The 20983-nt window shown below is 41.3% G+C and overlaps 1 protein-coding gene across 9 annotated transcripts in view; it reads right to left on the bottom strand.

The window, feature by feature from the left end:
• Positions 1-17560, bottom strand: part of tcf3b (transcription factor 3b) — a 45538-nt gene extending 27978 nt beyond the window's left edge. For 8 of the 9 annotated variants that reach the window (XM_087783214.1, XM_087783218.1, XM_087783215.1 and 5 more), the window contains exons 1-3: positions 16993-17560; positions 12327-12417; positions 10680-10752 (exon numbers count right to left, since the gene is read on the bottom strand). In XM_087783214.1, coding sequence (XP_087639340.1) covers positions 10680-10752; positions 12327-12395 — 142 coding nt within the window. In that variant the 5' untranslated portion in view covers positions 12396-12417; positions 16993-17560. The remainder of the gene's footprint in view (positions 1-10679; positions 10753-12326; positions 12418-16992) is intronic. The other variant, XM_087783223.1, reaches the window with a different exon arrangement.
• Between the last annotated feature and the right edge of the window lie 3423 nt (positions 17561-20983).

Below are 20983 nucleotides of genomic sequence, written 5' to 3'. Positions count from 1 at the left end.
AGGGAAGAGAGTGAGGGGGGAGAGTGAGGGAAGAGAGTGAGGGGGGAGAGTGAGGGAAGAGAGTGAGGGGAGAGAGTGAGGGGAGAGAGTGAGGGGAGAGAGTGAGGGGGGGAGAGTGAGGGGGGAGAGTGAGGGGAGAGAGTGAGGGAAGAGAGTGAGGGGAGAGAGTGAGGGGGGAGAGTGAGGGGAGAGAGTGAGGGGGGGAGAGTGAGGGGGGGAGAGTGAGGGGAGAGAGTGAGGGGGGAGAGTGAGGGGGGAGAGTGAGGGGAGAGAGTGAGGGGGGGAGAGTGAGGGGAGAGAGTGAGGGGGGAGAGTGAGGGGGGAGAGTGAGGGGGGAGAGTGAGGGGGGGAGAGTGAGGGGGAGAGTGAGGGGGGAGAGTGAGGGGAGAGAGTGAGGGGGGAGAGAGTGAGGGAGGAGAGTGAGGGGGGAGAGTGAGGGGAGAGAGTGAGGGAAGAGAGTGAGGGAAGAGAGTGAGGGAAGAGAGTGAGGGGAGAGAGTGAGGGGAGAGAGTGAGGGGGGAGAGTGAGGGAAGAGAGTGAGGGAAGAGAGTGAGGGAAGAGAGTGAGGGGAGAGAGTGAGGGGAGAGAGTGAAGGGGGAGAGTGAAGGGGGAGAGTGAGGGGGGAGAGTGAGGGGGGAGAGTGAGGGGAGAGAGTGGGGGGGGAGAGTGAGGGGGGAGAGTGAGGGGGGAGAGTGAGGGGAGAGAGTGAGGGGGGGAGAGTGAGGGAAGAGAGTGAGGGGGGAGAGTGAGGGAAGAGAGTGAGGGAAGAGAGTGAGGGGGGAGAGTGAGGGGGGAGAGTGATATCTATATTTTTTTTCAATATATCGTGCAGCCTTACTCACTTATTCTAAACTATGTTCTTTCCACAAGAGAACCTGAATCTTAATCCAACAAAAGATACAAATAAAAAAGCAGGACTTATATTCCACATACTTACTAAGATAGGATTGATTTGATGATTTCCATTATATCAATAATTACTTATATGTCAAAGGTTAATACTATTGTTCAGGCAGAAATAAAGTGACTAAATAAACATTTGCTTTAATTCCTAACATGAGTCGATAAAAACATCCCTGCGTGACGAACTTCACAATATTTCATGAGTTCAATCCTCGAAATCTGTCGTTTTGATTGACACACGTGTGATCCAATCAAATCTCTTAGCGCTCCACACAATGGGCGGAGCTTATGACAAAGAAAGCGTCCCATTGGTTGATGTTCTAACAATCAGCTGGATTTTCACTAACATGGTTTTCTGCAAGTGTGTAGTGTCGACAAAGTAGTAAACAAATGTATATTAACAGAATAAAATATTCAAGTCAACAGATGAAAATGTTACTTTGACAGGAAGCTCATGAGTCTCTCTGGACACTAATCATCTTGTGTAGATAAAATGAGCAACAGCGTCAAACACTGCGTTACTATAAATACTACGCAAGGAATAATCAGACTTGAGTCGATCCATCCATCGATGGAATGATTTCGTGTCGAACCTCAGAACCAAGTCTCTGGTGTCGTCGACTGTTAACGTCCAGCTCGGTTACGAATGTTCTGTCGCTTTGGCTGTGAAAACATCCAGTTTGTGAAAGAAAGTAGAATCAAAGAAGTTAACCATTTATCACAGAGAAGATAAACAACAAATACTATAGTATCTATCCCATATTCCTCCCATTAATATCTGTGTACACCCGACTATAAGTGTCAGTTTCTTTCATAGTGTGTCCGGGGGTGAGATTATACTCTGGAGCGACTTATGTGTGAAATTATTACCACATTATTATATCATTTCACATGTTATTCTCACACTAAACCACCAGAGGGCGCTCTAGGCCTGTGTTGATCATTTCCACGTAGAAGAGGAAGCATCTTCTACCTCCGGAGTTAGTTAGTTGTTTAAAAGTGACACGAGGATGAAGAGTTATTTGCAGTTACACGGATGGTTTGGTAAACTAGTTAGTTATTGATGCTATAGTTCTCTGAATAACTCTTCATATGTTATGTTAACATACCAGGTTCTCACTTCATGTAACGGAACATTATTCTGTTGTTGCCTCTAGTTTTATTTTAATCTTTCAAGATCACATGTCTGTTCTTGGATTTTATCAAATACATTTCCCCCAAAAATGCAACTTATACTCCAGTGCGACGTATATATGTTTGTACTTTATTATGTATTTTATGTCTGGAGATACTTGTACTCCAGAGACACTTATAGTCCACCAATACGGTATTCATTCGCACTTTTTAAATCTATAATAATAATTAAAATACTATGTTTACCACCATGACCCATAATTAGAAGTGAAAGAATGAGGAAATAATAACTGAAAGTAAAACAGTTTCAAAAGAGAATTCATTTGAAACTTTCCTCGTAAACCGGCGACACCTGTCCTCGGCCGTCGAGGTGAAGCTCGAGGACAACATTGTTTCACTCAAGTAATTAACTCGGGAGGCAATTAAAACAAGGCGTCGACTGCCGAGGGAGGCGACAGCCGGCGGGAGTCGAACTACAGGAGATTCCTTCCGTCGAGTCTGGAGATACAACACGTATGTTATGGATAACAACAGGCGTGTCACAGTGAACATGACGCCCGACTGTCAACGACATCACTTCCTATATCAAGATCTCGCTAATACTTATGTGCATATGATCATTTCACACGTCGATTTACCGAAATCATCAAATCAATCCTATCTGGAATCCTACTAGTGCAGTTTATAATCCAGTAGGATCTGGAATCCTACTAGTGCAGTTTATAATCCAGTAGGATCTAGAATCCTACTAGTGCAGTTTATAATCCAGTAGGATCTGGAATCCTACTAGTGCAGTTTATAATCCAGTAGGATCTGGAATCCTACTAGTGCAGTTTATAATCCAGTAGGATCTGGAATCCTACTAGTGCAGTTTATAATCCAGTAGGATCTGGAATCCTACTAGTGCAGTTTATAATCCAGTAGGATCTGGAATCCTACTAGTGCAGTTTATAATCCAGTAGGATCTGGAATCCTACTAGTGCAGTTTATAATCCAGTAGGATCTGGAATCCTACTAGTGCAGTTTATAATCCAGTAGGATCTGGAATCCTACTAGTGCAGTTTATAATCCAGTAGGATCTGGAATCCTACTAGTGCAGTTTATAATCCAGTAGGATCTGGAATCCTACTAGTGCAGTTTATAATCCAGTAGGATCTGGAATCCTACTAGTGCAGTTTATAATCCAGTAGGATCTGGAATCCTACTAGTGCAGTTTATAATCCAGTAGGATCTGGAATCCTACTAGTGCAGTTTATAATCCAGTAGGATCTGGAATCCTACTAGTGCAGTTTATAATCCAGTAGGATCTGGAATCCTACTAGTGCAGTTTATAATCCAGTAGGATCTGGAATCCTACTAGTGCAGATTATAATCCAGTAGGATCTGGAATCCTACTAGTGCAGTTTATAATCCAGTAGGATCTGGAATCCTACTACTGCAGTTTATAATCCAGTGGGATCTGGAATCCTACTAGTACAGTTTGGAATCCAGTAGGATCTGGAATCCTACTAGTACAGTTTGGAATCCAGTAGGATCTGGAATCCTACTAGTACAGTCTGGAATCTAGTAGGATCTGGAATCCTACTAGTGCAGTTTGGAATCCAGTAGGATCTGGAATCCTACTAGTGCAGATTGGAATCCAGTAGGATCTGGAATCCTACTAGTGCAGATTGGAATCCAGTAGGATCTGGAATCCTACTAGTGCAGTTTATAATCCAGTAGGATCTGGAATCCTACTACTGCAGTTTATAATCCAGTAGGATCTGGAATCCTACTAGTGCAGTTTATAATCCAGTAGGATCTGGAATCCTACTAGTGCAGTTTATAATCCAGTAGGATCTGGAATCCTACTAGTACAGTTTGGAATCTAGTAGGATCTGGAATCCTACTAGTACAGTTTGGAATCCAGTAGGATCTGGAATCCTACTAGTACAGTTTGGAATCCAGTAGGATCTGGAATCCTACTAGTGCAGATTGGAATCCAGTAGGATCTGGAATCCTACTAGTGCAGATTGGAATCCAGTAGGATCTGGAATCCTACTAGTGCAGTTTATAATCCAGTAGGATCTGGAATCCTACTAGTACAGTCTGGAATCCAGTAGGATCTGGAATCCTACTAGTGCAGTTTGGAATCCAGTAGGATCTGGAATCCTACTAGTGCAGATTGGAATCCAGTAGGATCTGGAATCCTACTAGTGCAGTTTATAATCCAGTAGGATCTGGAATCCTACTAGTACAGTTTGTAATCCAGTAGGATCTGGAATCCTACTAGTACAGTTTGGAATCCAGTAGGATCTGGAATCCTACTAGTACAGTTTGGAATCCAGTAGGATCTGGAATCCTACTAGTACAGTCTGGAATCCAGTAGGATCTGGAATCCTACTAGTGCAGTTTATAATCCAGTAGGATCTGGAATCCTACTAGTACAGTCTGGAATCCAGTAGGATCTGGAATCCTACTAGTGCAGTTTATAATCCAGTAGGATCTGGAATCCTACTAGTACAGTTTGGAATCCAGTAGGATCTGGAATCCTACTAGTGCAGATTGGAATCCAGTAGGATCTGGAATCCTACTAGTGCAGATTGGAATCCAGTAGGATCTGGAATCCTACTAGTGCAGATTGGAATACAGTAGGGTCTGGAATCCTACTAGTGCAGTTTATAATCCAGTAGGATCTGGAATCCTACTAGTACAGTTTGGAATCCAGTAGGATCTGGAATCCTACTAGTGCAGATTGGAATCCAGTAGGATCTGGAATCCTACTAGTGCAGATTGGAATACAGTAGGGTCTGGAATCCTACTAGTGCAGATTGGAATTCCAATCTGTAAATTAAATATCCTACTAAATGTGAGCCTCATATACTAAGAAGTTCGTAGATCTTCTACTAAATATAAGCCTCATGTACTAAGAAGTTCGTAGATATCCTACTAAATGTGAGCCTCATGTACTAAGAAGGTTGTAGATCTTCTACTAAATATGAGCCTCATGTACTAAGAAGTTCGTAGATATCCTACTTAATATGAGCCTCATGTACTAAGAAGTTCGTAGATATCCTACTAAATGTGAGCCTCATGTACTAAGAAGTTCATAGATCTTCTACTAAATATGAGCCTCATGTACTAAGAAGTTCGTAGATCTTCTACTAAATATGAGCCTCATGTACTAAGAAGTTCGTAGATCTTCTACTAAATATGAGCCTCATGTACTAAGAAGTTCGTAGATCTTTACTAAATATGAGCCTCATGTACTAAGAAGTTCGTAGATCTTCTACTAAATATGAGCCTCATGTACTAAGAAGTTCGTAGATCTACTAAACATGAGAACCGGTGTTATGTTCAGGGGCCTCACCGACTAAGAGGATCAGTTATAAGTTAACAAGCTTTTAAAACCTGATCGACAGGGTCAAGGCGTATAATAACAGCCCTTAAATAAGTGTAATAAATACATATTTAATCAACATTACTCTTCAGTTATTCATCACCACTGAGTCACTGTTTCTACACCTGAAACCAGGTTCTTTCCAAATCAACGTCCAGTCAAAACGATAAACCTTAACTGACTAAGACCAGAGAAAACAAGAAGTAAAACCATCTTCGACTCAGTCAAGCAGAGACGCTCACACGGAGATTTAAATAGTGTTCATTCCTTACGTTAAATGACGAATCAAAATAAATAGATACCGACACAGACCTGAAAATATATATTTCAGCAAATATTTCTGGCATCGACATTCAAACAAAAAGAGGATTCTTTAAACAGATCACATCTAAAACCACCATGTTCTCCTCAAACGATTCAATTCAACACCAGAGTCTCATGAAGCACATTTGAAAGAATAATCTGAAGTAAGTCTACATGTCGCCGTCAAACAGTATTTCTATCACACGTCAGTGTTTGTTTCCTCCTGCTGAGAGACAAACAAAGAACAAATGTACACATGACCTCCTCGTGGCGAGGTCTGGCTGCTGGATCACGGATCCGCCTCCAGGAGCCTTTAAACGCCGCCACAGAACAAATGACTTCCTGCTCCGGCTCGGGTCAATCTTGCATTTATTAGATCCACGGAAAGAGACTTGAAGGGGTGAATGTTACGAGGAGGGATTTGGAGAGAAGAGAACAAACGGATCTGCAGAGTCTGGGCATCATCTTTATTTCACCGCCTATTTTCGTCTTAAGCTTTATTTTCTGCAGCTGCAGGTAGATCTGATCCCGGCTCTGACGACTCGTCTCATCTTTATGCCTCTCAGATCGCGGCCATAGATCATCTTGTCGTGTGATAGTAAGTGTGTAGCAGTGAACACACTGAACATGAGCGGCGAGTCCTTCACATTCATTCCACTATAACCAGATCTAATCAACGCACAATTACAACAGTTCCTTCAAGTATCGCAGTGATGGTCGTACCTGATAATTCTATGATATTAATGAAGTTATATCACAAACTCATTCAACAACAAGAGTTTTACAAAAATAGTTGTTTTTTTTAAGAAAGAAATTGCAAAAGCAGATGGTGTTTATTTTCACCAAATGATGTTATTGAAATCAAAACATTCCCTCTTAGCTGTCCATCACACACACACACACACACACACACGCACGCACGCACGCACACACACGCACACACACACCATAAAAAACTTCTTGGCAAGTTTACTTAAAAACATGCTGTTGTCATCAAAAGTAAATCCTTCAATGATACTTGCTCAAATACTCGGAATGGAATTTGTGTTTTGCATGATTAGATATGAATTGAATAATATGATAATTATCATAATTGTTGTGTGTAAAGTACAGATGGCTTGAATCCAGTAAACTGTGTAGCAACGTCACATCATGTTTCCTTTTCTATGACAGTTTTACTAGAGTTACATTCTTTAAAAGGAACCATTATATCGAAAAATATCGATATCCAATATTGGCACATGAGTTATACTTATAGAAAACATGTGATAATTTATAATATTTTATTGTATAAATCAATCATTTCTTAAATACACACTTTGATCAATCAGTGTCACGTTCAATAAAGTTTTCAATTTGTACTTCTATGTCTCGTTGTTGTTTACGTCTCCGTCCGTCTGTGAACTGAGTTAGGCTCGGTTGCTATGGTGACACGTCTTGGCTCAGTATATCCAGTGAAGTAATACTAACTTATGATCTAGTCAAACACTAGTGATCCAGTGAAGTAATACTAACTTATGATCTAGTCAAACACTAGTGATCCAGTGAAGTAATACTAACTTATGATCTAGTCAAACACTAGTGATCCAGTGAAGTAATACTAACTTATGATCTAGTCAAACACTAGTGATCCAGTGAAGTAATACTAACTTATGATCTAGTCAAACACTAGTGATCCAGTGAAGTAATACTAACTTATGATCTAGTCAAACACTAGTGATCCAGTGAAGTAATACTAACTTATGATCTAGTCAAACACTAGTGATCCAGTGAAGTAATACTAACTTATGATCTAGTCAAACACTAGTGATCCAGTGAAGTAATACTAACTTATGATCTAGTCAAACACTAGTGATCCAGTGAAGTAATACTAACTTATGATCTAGTCAAACACTAGTGATCCAGTGAAGTAATACTAACTTATGATCTAGTCAAACACTAGTGATCCAGTCACTCGTCTCTTTCAACCTCCTTTGTTAAAGCAACATATTGTACGAACTTTTCATCTCGTCTCAGTTGTTTTCTTAGAAGATCGTGAACTTACAAACAAACCTGTCCATCTTCACCGTATGCTAACGAGCTAAGTTGTTAGCGTCGTTTATAAAGTGTTATGTGTGCGTCTTCACCGTATGCTAACGAGCTAAGTTGTTAGCGTCGTTTATAAAGTGTTATGTGTGTGTCTTCACCGTATGCTAATGAGCTAAGTTGTTAGCGTCATTTATAAAGTGTTGTGTGCGTGTACAAGGATTTATTATTGATTTGGTGATGTCACGACGCGCCGGCGGCTCCTCTCTGATGTCACTCAGTTTCACAGGAAACCGATGCAAGTGAGACTGAGCGTTAGAAGAGATATTTTTATACCATCATGTCGACACCGAAGCGTTGAAATAAACAAAAGGAAAAATATCATTGTTTTCCTTCTTTAAACCCTCGGACCTTCACTACACTCACTCCTGCGCGCGGCTACATTTTTAGAACGTAAAAAATATCGCATTAATATTGATATCGTACTTCAAGACACCGATATTGCACTTATTTCCAATATCGACAGACGTTGCCAGCAGCTGCAAGGGTGACAGAGGGGACGCCTGCCTGTGGACCACCACACACACACACACACACACCGTCTCTCACGCACACACACACACACCGTCTCCCACACACACACACACACACACACCTCACTTCATGACGCCCCTCTACACCCGCCCTCACAAACACTCTCTAAGGCAGGAAGACGCCTAATGTAATTAACCCCCCTCTGAGCACCTTTGTGTCCCTGAATGAAGGTGGTCCGGAGACCACTGGGCCGGCGTGCTGCCGTTCCTGCGCCCCTCGCCCCCCGAATACGCTCGTGATGTCACGGGTTCAAGGGTCATAACCTGGACGAGGCACGTCCAGTCGTTTAGAGAAGAAACTTTCGCCGCCAAAGTTAATGTGACTGGAGTCGAGATTTCATCGACATCTAAACGCTAAATATAAAATGTCTAATAAATAAAAAGCAACCGTTAAAACAGATGCAAGTAACAAAACCTGAGACTCGGTTTTATTTCATCAAACGACTTTATATATAAACGCACAGACGTTTGTTAATACAACTCAAGTGGATTTAAGAAAACAAATCCTCAAGATCATGAATATATTCATCGTTTATACTTTCACTCGTCGCTGCTGTAACCAGTGATTGTCGACCTTTGAGTCGAGGTCACCTTTTTATTGAAAAATAAATAAATAAATCACAACACTAGTCTATCGACTCCTTCAAGAAACATCTTAAGATGTTTTTATTTGTTCAGGCTTTTCCTTGATTTTCTGAGACGCTTGTGTTCGTCTCAGTATTATCTTGATCTTTAAAGTATAAACTTTATTGAATATTGTTTAAGCGCTTTGTGACCCTGGTCTGGAAAAGTGCTATATAAATACAAATTACTTACTTAGTCAAAAATGTAAAGTAATGTATGTGTATCTATCTATCCGTCTATCTATATATATACTGTATATATATACAGTATATATATATATATATATATATATATATATATATATATATATATACACAATATGAACCAAATAAACACATAGAAAAAAGCACTTGATCATCTCTTATATTAAAGTAATTCATGTTTTTAAACAAATCACGTGACGATCTCTCACAGCGGCTGAAAAACTCTACACTGACCTTTACCATGAAAAAGACATTTGAACGACCAGGATAAGAAGAACTTTGCTCTTCTTCAGCAGACTTTGATAGTTTTAAGATAAACCATTATTTGACGGTACATGATGTACTCGTGCACATGGTTAGATGACACAGAAGAAGAAGAATTCCTTTGGTAAACTCATGATTTACCAAACAAACATTTCAAATTCTGAAGCCAAGATCCATCTCCATCATCCATTATTATCGAGTTGCTGGATCCATGTTTTCTTTCTCCACTGTAGTCTTATATTGTCTTAAGTGTCTTGAGATCACTTTGATAAGACACTTGAATTGAATCTCATGCTGGATTGACAGCCTGACCATGTTCTCCTCGCGAGAACACGAGAGCAGGACAGAAACTTCTATTCAAAGCTTCATGTTTCCAGATGTTTGAAGCGTTGAAAGGAGGTCGCCGAGCGAGGGCCACACTCGGGGACGAGAGGAACCAACAAACAGATCCCTGCCTCGCTCGGGCCTGATCAGTGACGAGCGCTCGCCACTCCAAGAGGCGGCGAGTCGGGGTTTGACCGACATCGTCTCCGACTCCAGCCATTTCCTGCAGATCAGTGGGTGCTGAGAGTGTTGGGGGAGGAGAGTTTTACACTTCAGGGTGAGGAGGGGGAGTCGTTTCAAGTCCATGAACCCCTCTTTTTTTCTGCCTTTGTTCCTCAGTGGCCAAGTTCTCACTCTGGGGAGTGTGACTGGATTTCACGCCGCGTCAGAGGAACGACAGAAACTTACTAATAAGAGTCGAGGACCGAGAGCATGAACTCGCGGCTCATTTACACTCCATTGTTTCCACGGAAAGACTTGAAAACAGGTTTAAAGCAGCTTCAGTGACGAGATTAAACCAGGAGTCGATGTTACGCTAACAAACGTTAGCATCAAAGTCTTTAAGACACACGAGTCTATCTTTTAACTTTAAATACAGAATTAAATCATGAAAATACTTTGAAGTAATACCTGCTTTAAACCCTCACTCGTCAATAAAGCAGCAATTTAAACTTATTTTACTCGACCATGTTTGTCGTGATTATTTTACAGCATATATGAAGTTAACAGGGTTTAAAAAACATTATAATCTACATCATATTTCTATTGACTAGTTGTGAACCAATAATATTTGTGATAAAATACATCAGAATCACAATTATTTTTATTACTATTTTCCCCACAAAACCACCATTTTCTTTTGGTGTCGTGAGCAACGTTCAACATCAAATACAATGTAAAATGTTAAAAATGATTTTGCGATCTTACCTGAGCCGCTGAACTGACTGCTGGCCAGAGTCATCGTCCTGTTCTTCCCGTTTGCTACCGGAGGTGCGAACATCTACGGAACAACCAAGTGTTACTGACCACGTAAACAACAACGTAAACAACACATGTTATAACACCTGACCGACGCTTCAAGACACGCCTGACAGCGAACACGACGTTTAACTCACGTCTCCCTGAGATCAACTATCCATAGAAATGTTGCCGATAAATAAACAACTTGACACTAAAAACAAAACAAAAAAACCTTTTGTCACATGACTTCATGACCAGGTCCTTGTGTGACTATGTTTGTGCGATTGTGTGTTTGACGCACATCAGTGTGAACACGAAACACTTCATCAAAGTATCCTCATGAACATTTGCATGTATGTTACATGATTTGAATGCAAAGCCATGAAACCAGTTCAAGTTGTTGTTTTTAAATGGACAGAACGACCTGAACACGCTCTCGATGAACGACATTAATCATCTGGAACTACCAGATATTCCCTCGAACCAGGAGCTTCTCACCAGTTAACGTTTGAGCTTTTTTACTTTAACAACTTTTACAAGCGAGAACGTTTCTGCGAACGAAGGAAACGAAGGAAACGGAAAAAAAACAAGATAATATCCGAAGCATTCTTTCGGGTTAAAGACGAGTATTTCAAAGAACAGTTTCCACATCATTGGGATGAAAACACCTTCGTGAGAAGATACAGCATTTGAGAGGTGGACGTTCGACGGAGGCTCACGAGGCCCGTGAGGTGCTCGTGTCACTGACGCTCGACAGGTGAATAAAAGCATCTGGTTTGAAGAGAACGTCTGGAGAACCTTGTTTTTTGAAGGCATCTCTTTGAAAACGTCTGTGTAGTAGCAAGAAGAGGAGAAAAGAAAAAACAAGGATTTTCTCTAAAAACGAAGATTTCCCGCCGGCGCAGAGGAACGAACCAGGAGTCGATGGTGTGTCGACGAGTCTGAGCGTCAAAGTCTCTTTTAACTTTAAATATGGAATTAAATCATGAAGATAGTTTGACTAAATACCTGCTTTAAACCCTCGTCAATAAAGCAGCAATTTAAACTTATTTTACTGGACCATGTTTGTCATTATTTTACAATGTATATGAAGTTAACAGGGTTTAAAAAACATTACAATCAATCATTATATTGACTAGTTGTGAAGCAATAATATTTGTGATAAAAATACATCAGAATAACTTTATTTTTTTATTGCCATTTTCAGCGCGAAGGCATCTCTTTGAAAACATCTGTAGTCGGAGCAAGAAGACAAGAAAAAAAAAACGATTTTCTCTACAAAACGAAGCTTCGAGTCGTTTGTTTCTCATCCAAACCGTTTCTTCTCACGACGCCAGCGCAGAAGATTGTTCTTTGGTTCATTTCCATGCCCTCGTTGGTGATCTATGATTGACAGGTCTGTGATCTACGATTGACAGGTCTGTGATCTGTGATTGACAGGTCTGTGATTGACAGGTGACGGTGGAGGACTTCAGTGCAGCGAGTATCTACACCTCCATACTTGACTAACCCAGTGTGTTGAAGGTATAGAAAGACTACCCTCCTCTCTCTCGACGGGTCCGCACCATGGCACCCCCCCACCACCGCCCCCCCACTGCACTCCCGCTCTCTTACCGCACTGAAATCCAGGAGGTCGCTGAGTTCCTTGTCAGTTGCAGCCATGCGTTGCTGCGGCTCGCTCATACCCCTCAGTCTCTAATAAACCCTACGAGAGAAATTTGGCAGAGATAAGATTTGGTGGTGACACCAGAATGCACAGAAGAAACGTGATAATGGCGGGTGATGATGTCGACGCTCCGACCCCGGCTAGCTTTTTTCGTCGTATCGCACAACGTTACCAGTGGATATGAGACTTATTGTGCGTCACTGTTGCCGTTAAACGGTTAATAAAACTTTTGTTTGTTGTGGTTTAATGAAAGAAATGTCATCAATAAATAACTCTGGATCTACGATCCTTGAATGAAAGCTTTGCTGTGTCTCAAATCACATACTTGTGTACTCAAAGTTAGTATTTTTAGTGCATAAGTGCTTCTCAATTCTTAGTATGTAAATGTAGTGCTTCATACACACTAAACTGAAACTAAAACACCCACAAAACTGAGTATGGATCGATGGACACTTTCTACACTAAACAACTCCATCTTAGTGATGTTGACGTCCAGGAGTATTTTCAGCAGCAGTACGAGGATAAACACGTCTTCACTGCTGATACCGGCGTAAATATTTCGTCAATATTTCTCATATTTCTTGAAACCGAACGTGCTGCCAGCAGGTGTCGCTAGTGTTCCTACAGCTGCTTGAAATCATCCTTAAATAGTAGTAGAAGAAGAAGCTGTCGCGTCATTTCCTGTTAGTGTGTAGCAGCAGAGTTTGATTTGAGACAAACTATCTGTGGAGGATTAGTTACTAGTTAGTACGTACACTATCCTGATGATACTAACTTCTAGTATACTAAGAGAAGTGTGTTTGAGACATACTATCTGTGGAGGATTAGTTACTAGTTAGTACGTACACTATCCTGATGATACTAACTTCTAGTATACTAAGAGAAGTGTGTTTGAGACATACTATCTGTGGAGGATTAGTTACTAGTTAGTACGTACACTATCCTGATGATACTAACTTCTAGTATACTAAGAGAAGTATGTTTGAGACATACTATCTGTGGAAGATTAGTTACTAGTTAGTACGTACACTATCCTGATGATACTAACTTCTAGTATACTAAGAGAAGTATGTTTGAGACATACTATCTGTGGAGGATTAGTTACTAGTTAGTACGTACACTATCCTGATGATACTAACTTCTAGTACACTACGAGAAATGTGTACACTATCCTGATGATACTAACTTCTAGTACACTACGAGAAGTGTGTACACTATCCTGATGATACTAACTTCTAGTACACTAAGAGAAGTATGTACACTATCCTGATGATACTAACTTCTAGTACACTAAGAGAAGTGTGTACACTATCCTGATGATACTAACTTCTAGTACACTAAGAAGTGTGTGAGACACAGCACTCGGGTAGTTTAAAGAACGTTGATGGATTTCAAAGACGTTTTAATTATTTCTTTAAACGCTGAAACAACAACGATGTTGTTCACATGCAGTCGATCACGTCGTCATGAGCTCGGATGATCACGACTAGTTTAACCGTTTAGTCCAAGAGCGGTTTAGTTAAGCGCACGAGTTAAGACCCGCGACGCTAACACGTTAGCTCCTGTAGCCAGCGACGATACTTTCTTAGAACCAGGTTATCTTTTCATAAACAGCAAACAACACGATTATTATACAAGTCTTTAGTTTCTGGATCATAACGATCAGACGTGAAGCTTGAAACACGAGTGAAAACTCAACAAAATCAAGTGAGTTGAACAATGAAAGTCAACTTAAGAAGTGAAACATCAACAAACTTAAGAAGTGAAACATCAACAAACTTAAGAAGTGAAACATCAACAAACTTAAGAAGTGAAACATCAACAAACTTAAGAAGTGAAACATCAACAAACTTAAGAAGTGAAACATCAACAAACTTAAGAAGTGAAACATCAACAAACTTAAGAAGAGAAACGTCAACTTAAGAAGAGAAACGTCAACATCTACTTAAGAAGAGAAACATCAACAAACTTAAGAAGAGAAACATCAACAAACTTAAGAAGAGAAACATCAACAAACTTAAGAAGAGAAACATCAACTTAAGAAGTGAAACATCAACTTAAGAAGTGAAACATCAACTTAAGAAGAGAAACATCAACTTAAGAAGAGAAACATCAACTTAAGAAGTGAAACATCAACTTAAGAAGTGAAACATCAACTTAAGAAGTGAAACATCAACTTAAGAAGAGAAACATCAACTTAAGAAGAGAAACATCAACTTAAGAAGAGAAACATCAACTTAAGAAGAGAAACATCAACTTAAGAAGAGAAACATCAACTTAAGAAGAGAAACATCAACTTAAGAAGAGAAACATCAACTTAAGAAGAGAAACATCAACTTAAGAAGAGAAACATCAACTTAAGAAGAGAAACATCAACTTAAGAAGAGAAACATCAACTTAAGAAGAGAAACTTCATGCAGGGAGAGTCCAACGAATGAGATGAAACGAGCATCAACTCAATAATCCTAGAATAAAAACACTTTTATCGAACAGATAAACACAAGTGTTCCTTCAGACCATCAAGAGTCTCAAGAACAAACATCACGTGACGTTCAAAAGGATCTTAAGACGTCGAGCGTCACAGACGTCATCGGGAACATGTTCGCCAAAAGGTAAACGGGCGTGAAAGTTAACGACAAAAACACGCCGTCGTCACGTCGACGCAGAAAGAACCTCATCAGACGAATACTCGGGATTTACTACAAGTTTTTTTTAAAGCCACGGACGCTCGGTTCTGAGGGAAGTCGTGGAGATAAGAACCATCAACAGGTGGAGAAAAAGTAATAATTCATGCGTGTGAACGTATGAGACGAAGACACCGTTGAGTCGAACGTCTTCAGTAGAAACGAACGACACATGAAGGTATTAATGCAACAAAATGGAATCTTCAAGATCCTGTTGGATCAATATTTGAAGCAGTAGATGAAGGAGAGTCAGTGGAGAAGACAACACACACCCACACGTGCACGTCCAACACACACACACGTGCACGTCCAACACACACCCACGTGCACGTCCAACACACACACACGTGCACGTCCAACACACACACGTGCACGTCCAACACACACACATTGAAAAAGTATAAACGCCTCAACAAGGTTTTACACCAAATAAAAAGATCAAAACGACAACAGAGCAGAGAAAATAATGTCAAAAAAAGATGCGAATAATGAGAAATAATTCAACAAACCAGGTGAGGTGTCGACAGGTAAACACATGAAGGTGTGACTAGAATATTATCAACTGTTGACATACATCAAAAAATGTTGAGAAGAGTAAACAACAACAACAACAACAAAAGGATTGTGACGAGAAAAAGAAAAAAAAAATGCTTAAAACATCCCTTAATAATAATAAAAGTTGCTTAAAAACTTCAATAATAATAATAATAAAAGATTCTTAAAACTTTAATCATAATAATAATAAAAGATTGTTAAAAACTTTAATAATAATAATAAAAGATTGTTAAAAACTTTAATAATAATAATAATAAAAGATTCTTAAAAACTTTAATAATAATAAAAAAAGATTGTTAAAAACTTTAATAATAATAAAAGATGCTTAAAAACTTTAATAATAATAATAATAAAAGATTCTTAAAAACTTTAATAATAATAATAATAATAAAAGATGCTTAAAAACGTCAATAATAATAAAATATGCTCAATAACGTCAATAATAATAAAAGATGCTTAATAACGTCAATAATAATAAAAGATGCTTAATAACGTCAATAATAATAAAAGATGCTTAAAAACGTCAATAATAATAAAACATGCTTAAAAACGTCAATAATAATAAAAGATGCTTAAAAACGTCAATAATAATAAAAGATGCTCAATAACGTCAATAATAATAAAAGATGCTTAATAACGTCAATAATAATAAAAGATGCTTAATAACGTCAATAATAATAAAAGATGCTTAAAAACGTCAATAATAATAAAAGATGATTAATAACGTCAATAATAATAAAAGATGCTTAAAAACGTCAATAATAATAAAATATGTTTAAAAACGTCAATAATAAATAAAAGATGCTTTATAACGTCAATAATAATTAAAACATGCTTAATAACGTCAATAATAATAAAAGATGCTTAAAAACGTCAATAATAATAAAAGATGCTTAAAAACGTCAATAATAATAAAACATGCTTAAAAACGTCAATAATAATAAAAGATGCTTAATAACGTCAATAATAATAAAAGATGCTTAATAACGTCAATAATAATAAAAGATGCTTAATACCTCCTAGAAACAATAATAAAGTAGTTCCTCACTAGAGTTGAGACCAGTCTACAGTAAGAGCTGCTGTTCTTCACTTCAAGGCTCGTCTCAAGATTTTATGGAAAGTCTCTCCGGGAGAAGATCCGTGAGTCAGGCCTTCACCCTCCAGACCCTCAGACCCTCAACCCTCCAGTGACATGAACCCAGACCCCCTCACGACTGTGACCCTCGAACAAAGAAGCTCTTTTGAGGCTCAAACCTCTCTTGGACCTTCAGACTCGAACTTAACATCTCGAGCTTCTTTCCCAAAACTTTTCCCCTAAAAAAAAATGGAAGAAGAGACTGGAAGTCATGCAAGTGACGCGCGCTCACGGTGTTACCTCTGCTCTGCGGGGGGTCTGGAGGTCCGGGGCCCGGAGCGCGAGCGCAGAACCGAACATAAAAGTTGGAAGAAGGTCTCTGGAGAAGAGGCTCCGCGACGTCTTCTTTTGTCCCGTCACACACACACACACACACACACACACACACACACACTCTCTCTCTCTCTCTCTCTCTCTCACACGCACGCGCACACACACACACGTGTCTGTCGACCCGAGCCCGGGCTGCGAACGGATCCGCGAAGACTTTGGATCCAGACGTCCTCCTGGTTGTTGTTGTTACGAGCGAGACGGTTGGGTTCTCCTCGCAGACATCTTCATCTTCATCTTCATCACCTCCGTCCACATTGTCAGGCGCAGCCACGTATCCCTCCGCACGGCAGCGAGGCCCCAGTGTCCGGTTTCAAAGCCTCCGAGCGGCGCGTCGCTCCCGCCGCGGTAAGAAGAATAAAATGGCTCTCTGAACGCGGCGCGGACGCCGAGACGACGACGGCTCGTTCTCGCGACGACACGTCACGTCGCGGCGGGTCTAACGTCTCGCACACGCGGGCGCGCTCCGAGCACTAGGTCGCTGCGCGGAAGGCGACGGTGAGAAAGTTACCTGCGATCTCACAGCAGCAGCTTTGACGAGATGGCACGATAGACGTGAGCGAGCTCCACCAATGGGAACGCGCGGATCCCTGAGTGACAGCGACAACCGCCAATGACGGATTGTGACTACGCTCTGGCCCCGCCCACTTCCTGACGCTCACTTTCTCTGTGTGCTCAGTGAGGCGGAGGAAGGGGGGCCGCTGACATCATTTTAGTTGTACGGTTAACGTGCGCTTCCGCTTGATGACATTCAACACGTTTTTTTGAATCGTTTTTAAACGCATTTCTACGTGTTTTTCCAGGAAGTTACAGCCTCGACATCACAGAATAATATGGTAACGTGTTTAATAACGTATCGAAGCGCGTGAAAAATCTATACAGTGACCGAGCGGACAACCATAAAACCAACAGAGTCGGAGGAACCGCCCCCTCCAGAGCAGAAAATAGTTCAAAACATTTCAAACAAAACGAGATTTGACACAAAATAATAATTTTAATTATATTTAACTCGTCAGTGTCACGTGACTGAAGACCGTGATGTGAGAAAACACAACAATGAGCTTCTAAAGGTGTTTAGACGCTCGACAGGTGTTGATCTCACCTGAGGGCGAAGCTCTCGCGAGAAGTTCAAATCACGCTTCCTTTGTTTTCTTCAGCAGCTCGTGAAATATCGCGAGACTTAAAATCCTCCAGAAATATGTGTCTGTGTTGACAACTACTTGTATAATTGTGTGTGTGATTGTACGACACACACTCTGGTGACCACACATGTGTGTGTGTGATTGTACGACACACACTCTGGTGAACACACATGTGTGTGTGTGATTGTACGACACACACTCTGGTGAACACACATGTGTGTGTGTGATTGTACGACACACACTCTGGTGAACACACATGTGTGTGTGATTGTACGACACACACTCTGGTGAACACACACGTGTGTGTGTGATTGTACGACACACACTCTGGTGAACACACATGTGTGTGTGTGATTGTACGACACACACTCTGGTGAACACACATGTGTGTGTGATTGTACGACACACACTCTGGTGAACGCACATGTGTGTGTGTGATTGTACGACACACACTCTGGTGAACGCACATGTGTGTGTGTGATTGTGCGACACACACTCTGGTGAACACACATGTGTGTGTGATTGTACGACACCCACTCTGGTGAACGCACATGTGTGTGTGTGATTGTACGACACACACTCTGGTGAACGCACATGTGTGTGTGTGATTGTACGACACACACTCTGGTGAACACACATGTGTGTGTGATTGTACGACACACACTGGTGAACGCACATGTGTGTGTGATTGTACGACACACACTGGTGAACGCACATGTGTGTGTGATTGTACGACACACACTGGTGAACGCACATGTGTGTGTGATTGTACGACACACACTCTGGTGAACGCACATGTGTGTGTGTGATTGTACGATACACACTCTGGTGAACACACATGTGTGTGTGTGATTGTACGATACACACTCTGGTGAACGCACATGTGTGTGTGTGATTGTACGATACGCACTCTGGTGAACGCACATGTGTGTGTGTGATTGTGCGACACGCACTCTGGTGAACGCACATGTGTGTGTGATTGTACGACACACACTCTGGTGAACGCACATGTGTGTGTGATTGTACGACACACACTGGTGAACGCACATGTGTGTGTGATTGTACGACACACACTCTGGTGAACGCACATGTGTGTGCGATTGTACGACACACACACTGGTGAACGCACATGAGTGTGTGTGATTGTGCGACACACACTCTGGTGAACGCACGTGTGTGTGTGATTGTACGATACACACTCTGGTGAACGCACATGTGTGTGTGTGATTGTACGACACGCACTCTGGTGAACGCACATGTGTGTGTGTGATTGTACGATACACACTCTGGTGAACACACATGTGTGTGTGTGATTGTACGATACACACTCTGGTGAACGCACATGTGTGTGTGTGATTGTACGATACACACTCTGATGAATGCACATGTGTGTGTGTGATTGTACGATACACACTCTGGTGAACGCACATGTGTGTGTGTGATTGTACGACACGCACTCTGGTGAACGCACATGTGTGTGTGATTGTACGATACACACTCTGGTGAACGCACATGTGTGTGTGTGATTGTGCGACACACACTCTGGTGAACGCACATGTGTGTGTGTGATTGTACGACACACACTCTGGTGAACGCACATGTGTGTGTGTGATTGTACGACACACACTCTGGTGAACGCACATGTGTGTGTGTGATTGTACGATACACACTCTGGTGAACGCACATGTGTGTGTGTGATTGTACGATACACACTCTGGTGAACGCACATGTGTGTGTGTGATTGTACGACACACACTCTGGTGAACGCACATGTGTGTGTGATTGTACGATACACACTCTGGTGAACGCACATGTGTGTGTGTGATTGTGCGACACACACTCTGGTGAACGCACATGTGTGTGTGTGATTGTACGACACACACTCTGGTGAACGCACATGTGTGTGTGTGATTGTGCGACACACACTCTGGTGAACGCACGTGTGTGTGTGTGATTGTACGACACACACTCTGGTGAACACACATGTGTGTGTGTGATTGTACGATACACACTCTGGTGAACACACATGTATGTGTGATTGTACGACACACACTCTGGTGAACGCACGTGTGTGTGTGTGATTGTACGATACACACTCTGGTGAACACACATGTATGTGTGATTGTACGATACACACTCTGGTGAACGCACGTGTGTGTGTGTGATTGTACGATACACACTCTGGTGAACACACATGTATGTGTGATTGTGCGACACACACTCTGGTGAACGCACGTGTGTGTGTGTGATTGTACGACACGCACTCTGGTGAACGCACATGTGTGTGTGATTGTACGACACACACTCTGGTGAAAATACATGTGTGTGTGATTGTGCGACACACACTCTGGTGAACACACATGTGTGTGTGATTGTACGACACACACTCTGGTGAACGCACATGTGTGTGTGATTGTGCGACACACACTCTGGTGAACGCACATGTGTGTGTGATTGTGCGACACACACTCTGGTGAAAACACATGTGTGTGTGATTGTGCGACACACACTCTGGTGAAAACACATGTGTGTGTGATTGTGCGACACACACTCTGGTGAACACACATGTGTGTGTGATTGTGCGACACTCACTCTGGTGAAAACACATGTGTGTGTGATTGTGCGACACACACTCTGGTGAAAACACATGTGTGTGTGATTGTGCGACACACACTCTGGTGAACGCACATGTGTGTGTGATTGTGCGACACACGTGCACAGGAGCCTCCACTGGGACCAGGATCTGCTCAATAACCACA

Source organism: Callionymus lyra, chromosome 2 (assembly GCF_982586985.1).
Source record: "Callionymus lyra chromosome 2, fCalLyr1.hap1.1, whole genome shotgun sequence".
Lineage (NCBI taxonomy): Eukaryota > Metazoa > Chordata > Actinopteri > Syngnathiformes > Callionymidae > Callionymus > Callionymus lyra.
The sequence above is the reverse complement of the archived record's forward strand: the minus strand, read 5'-3'. Positions and strand labels throughout refer to the sequence as shown.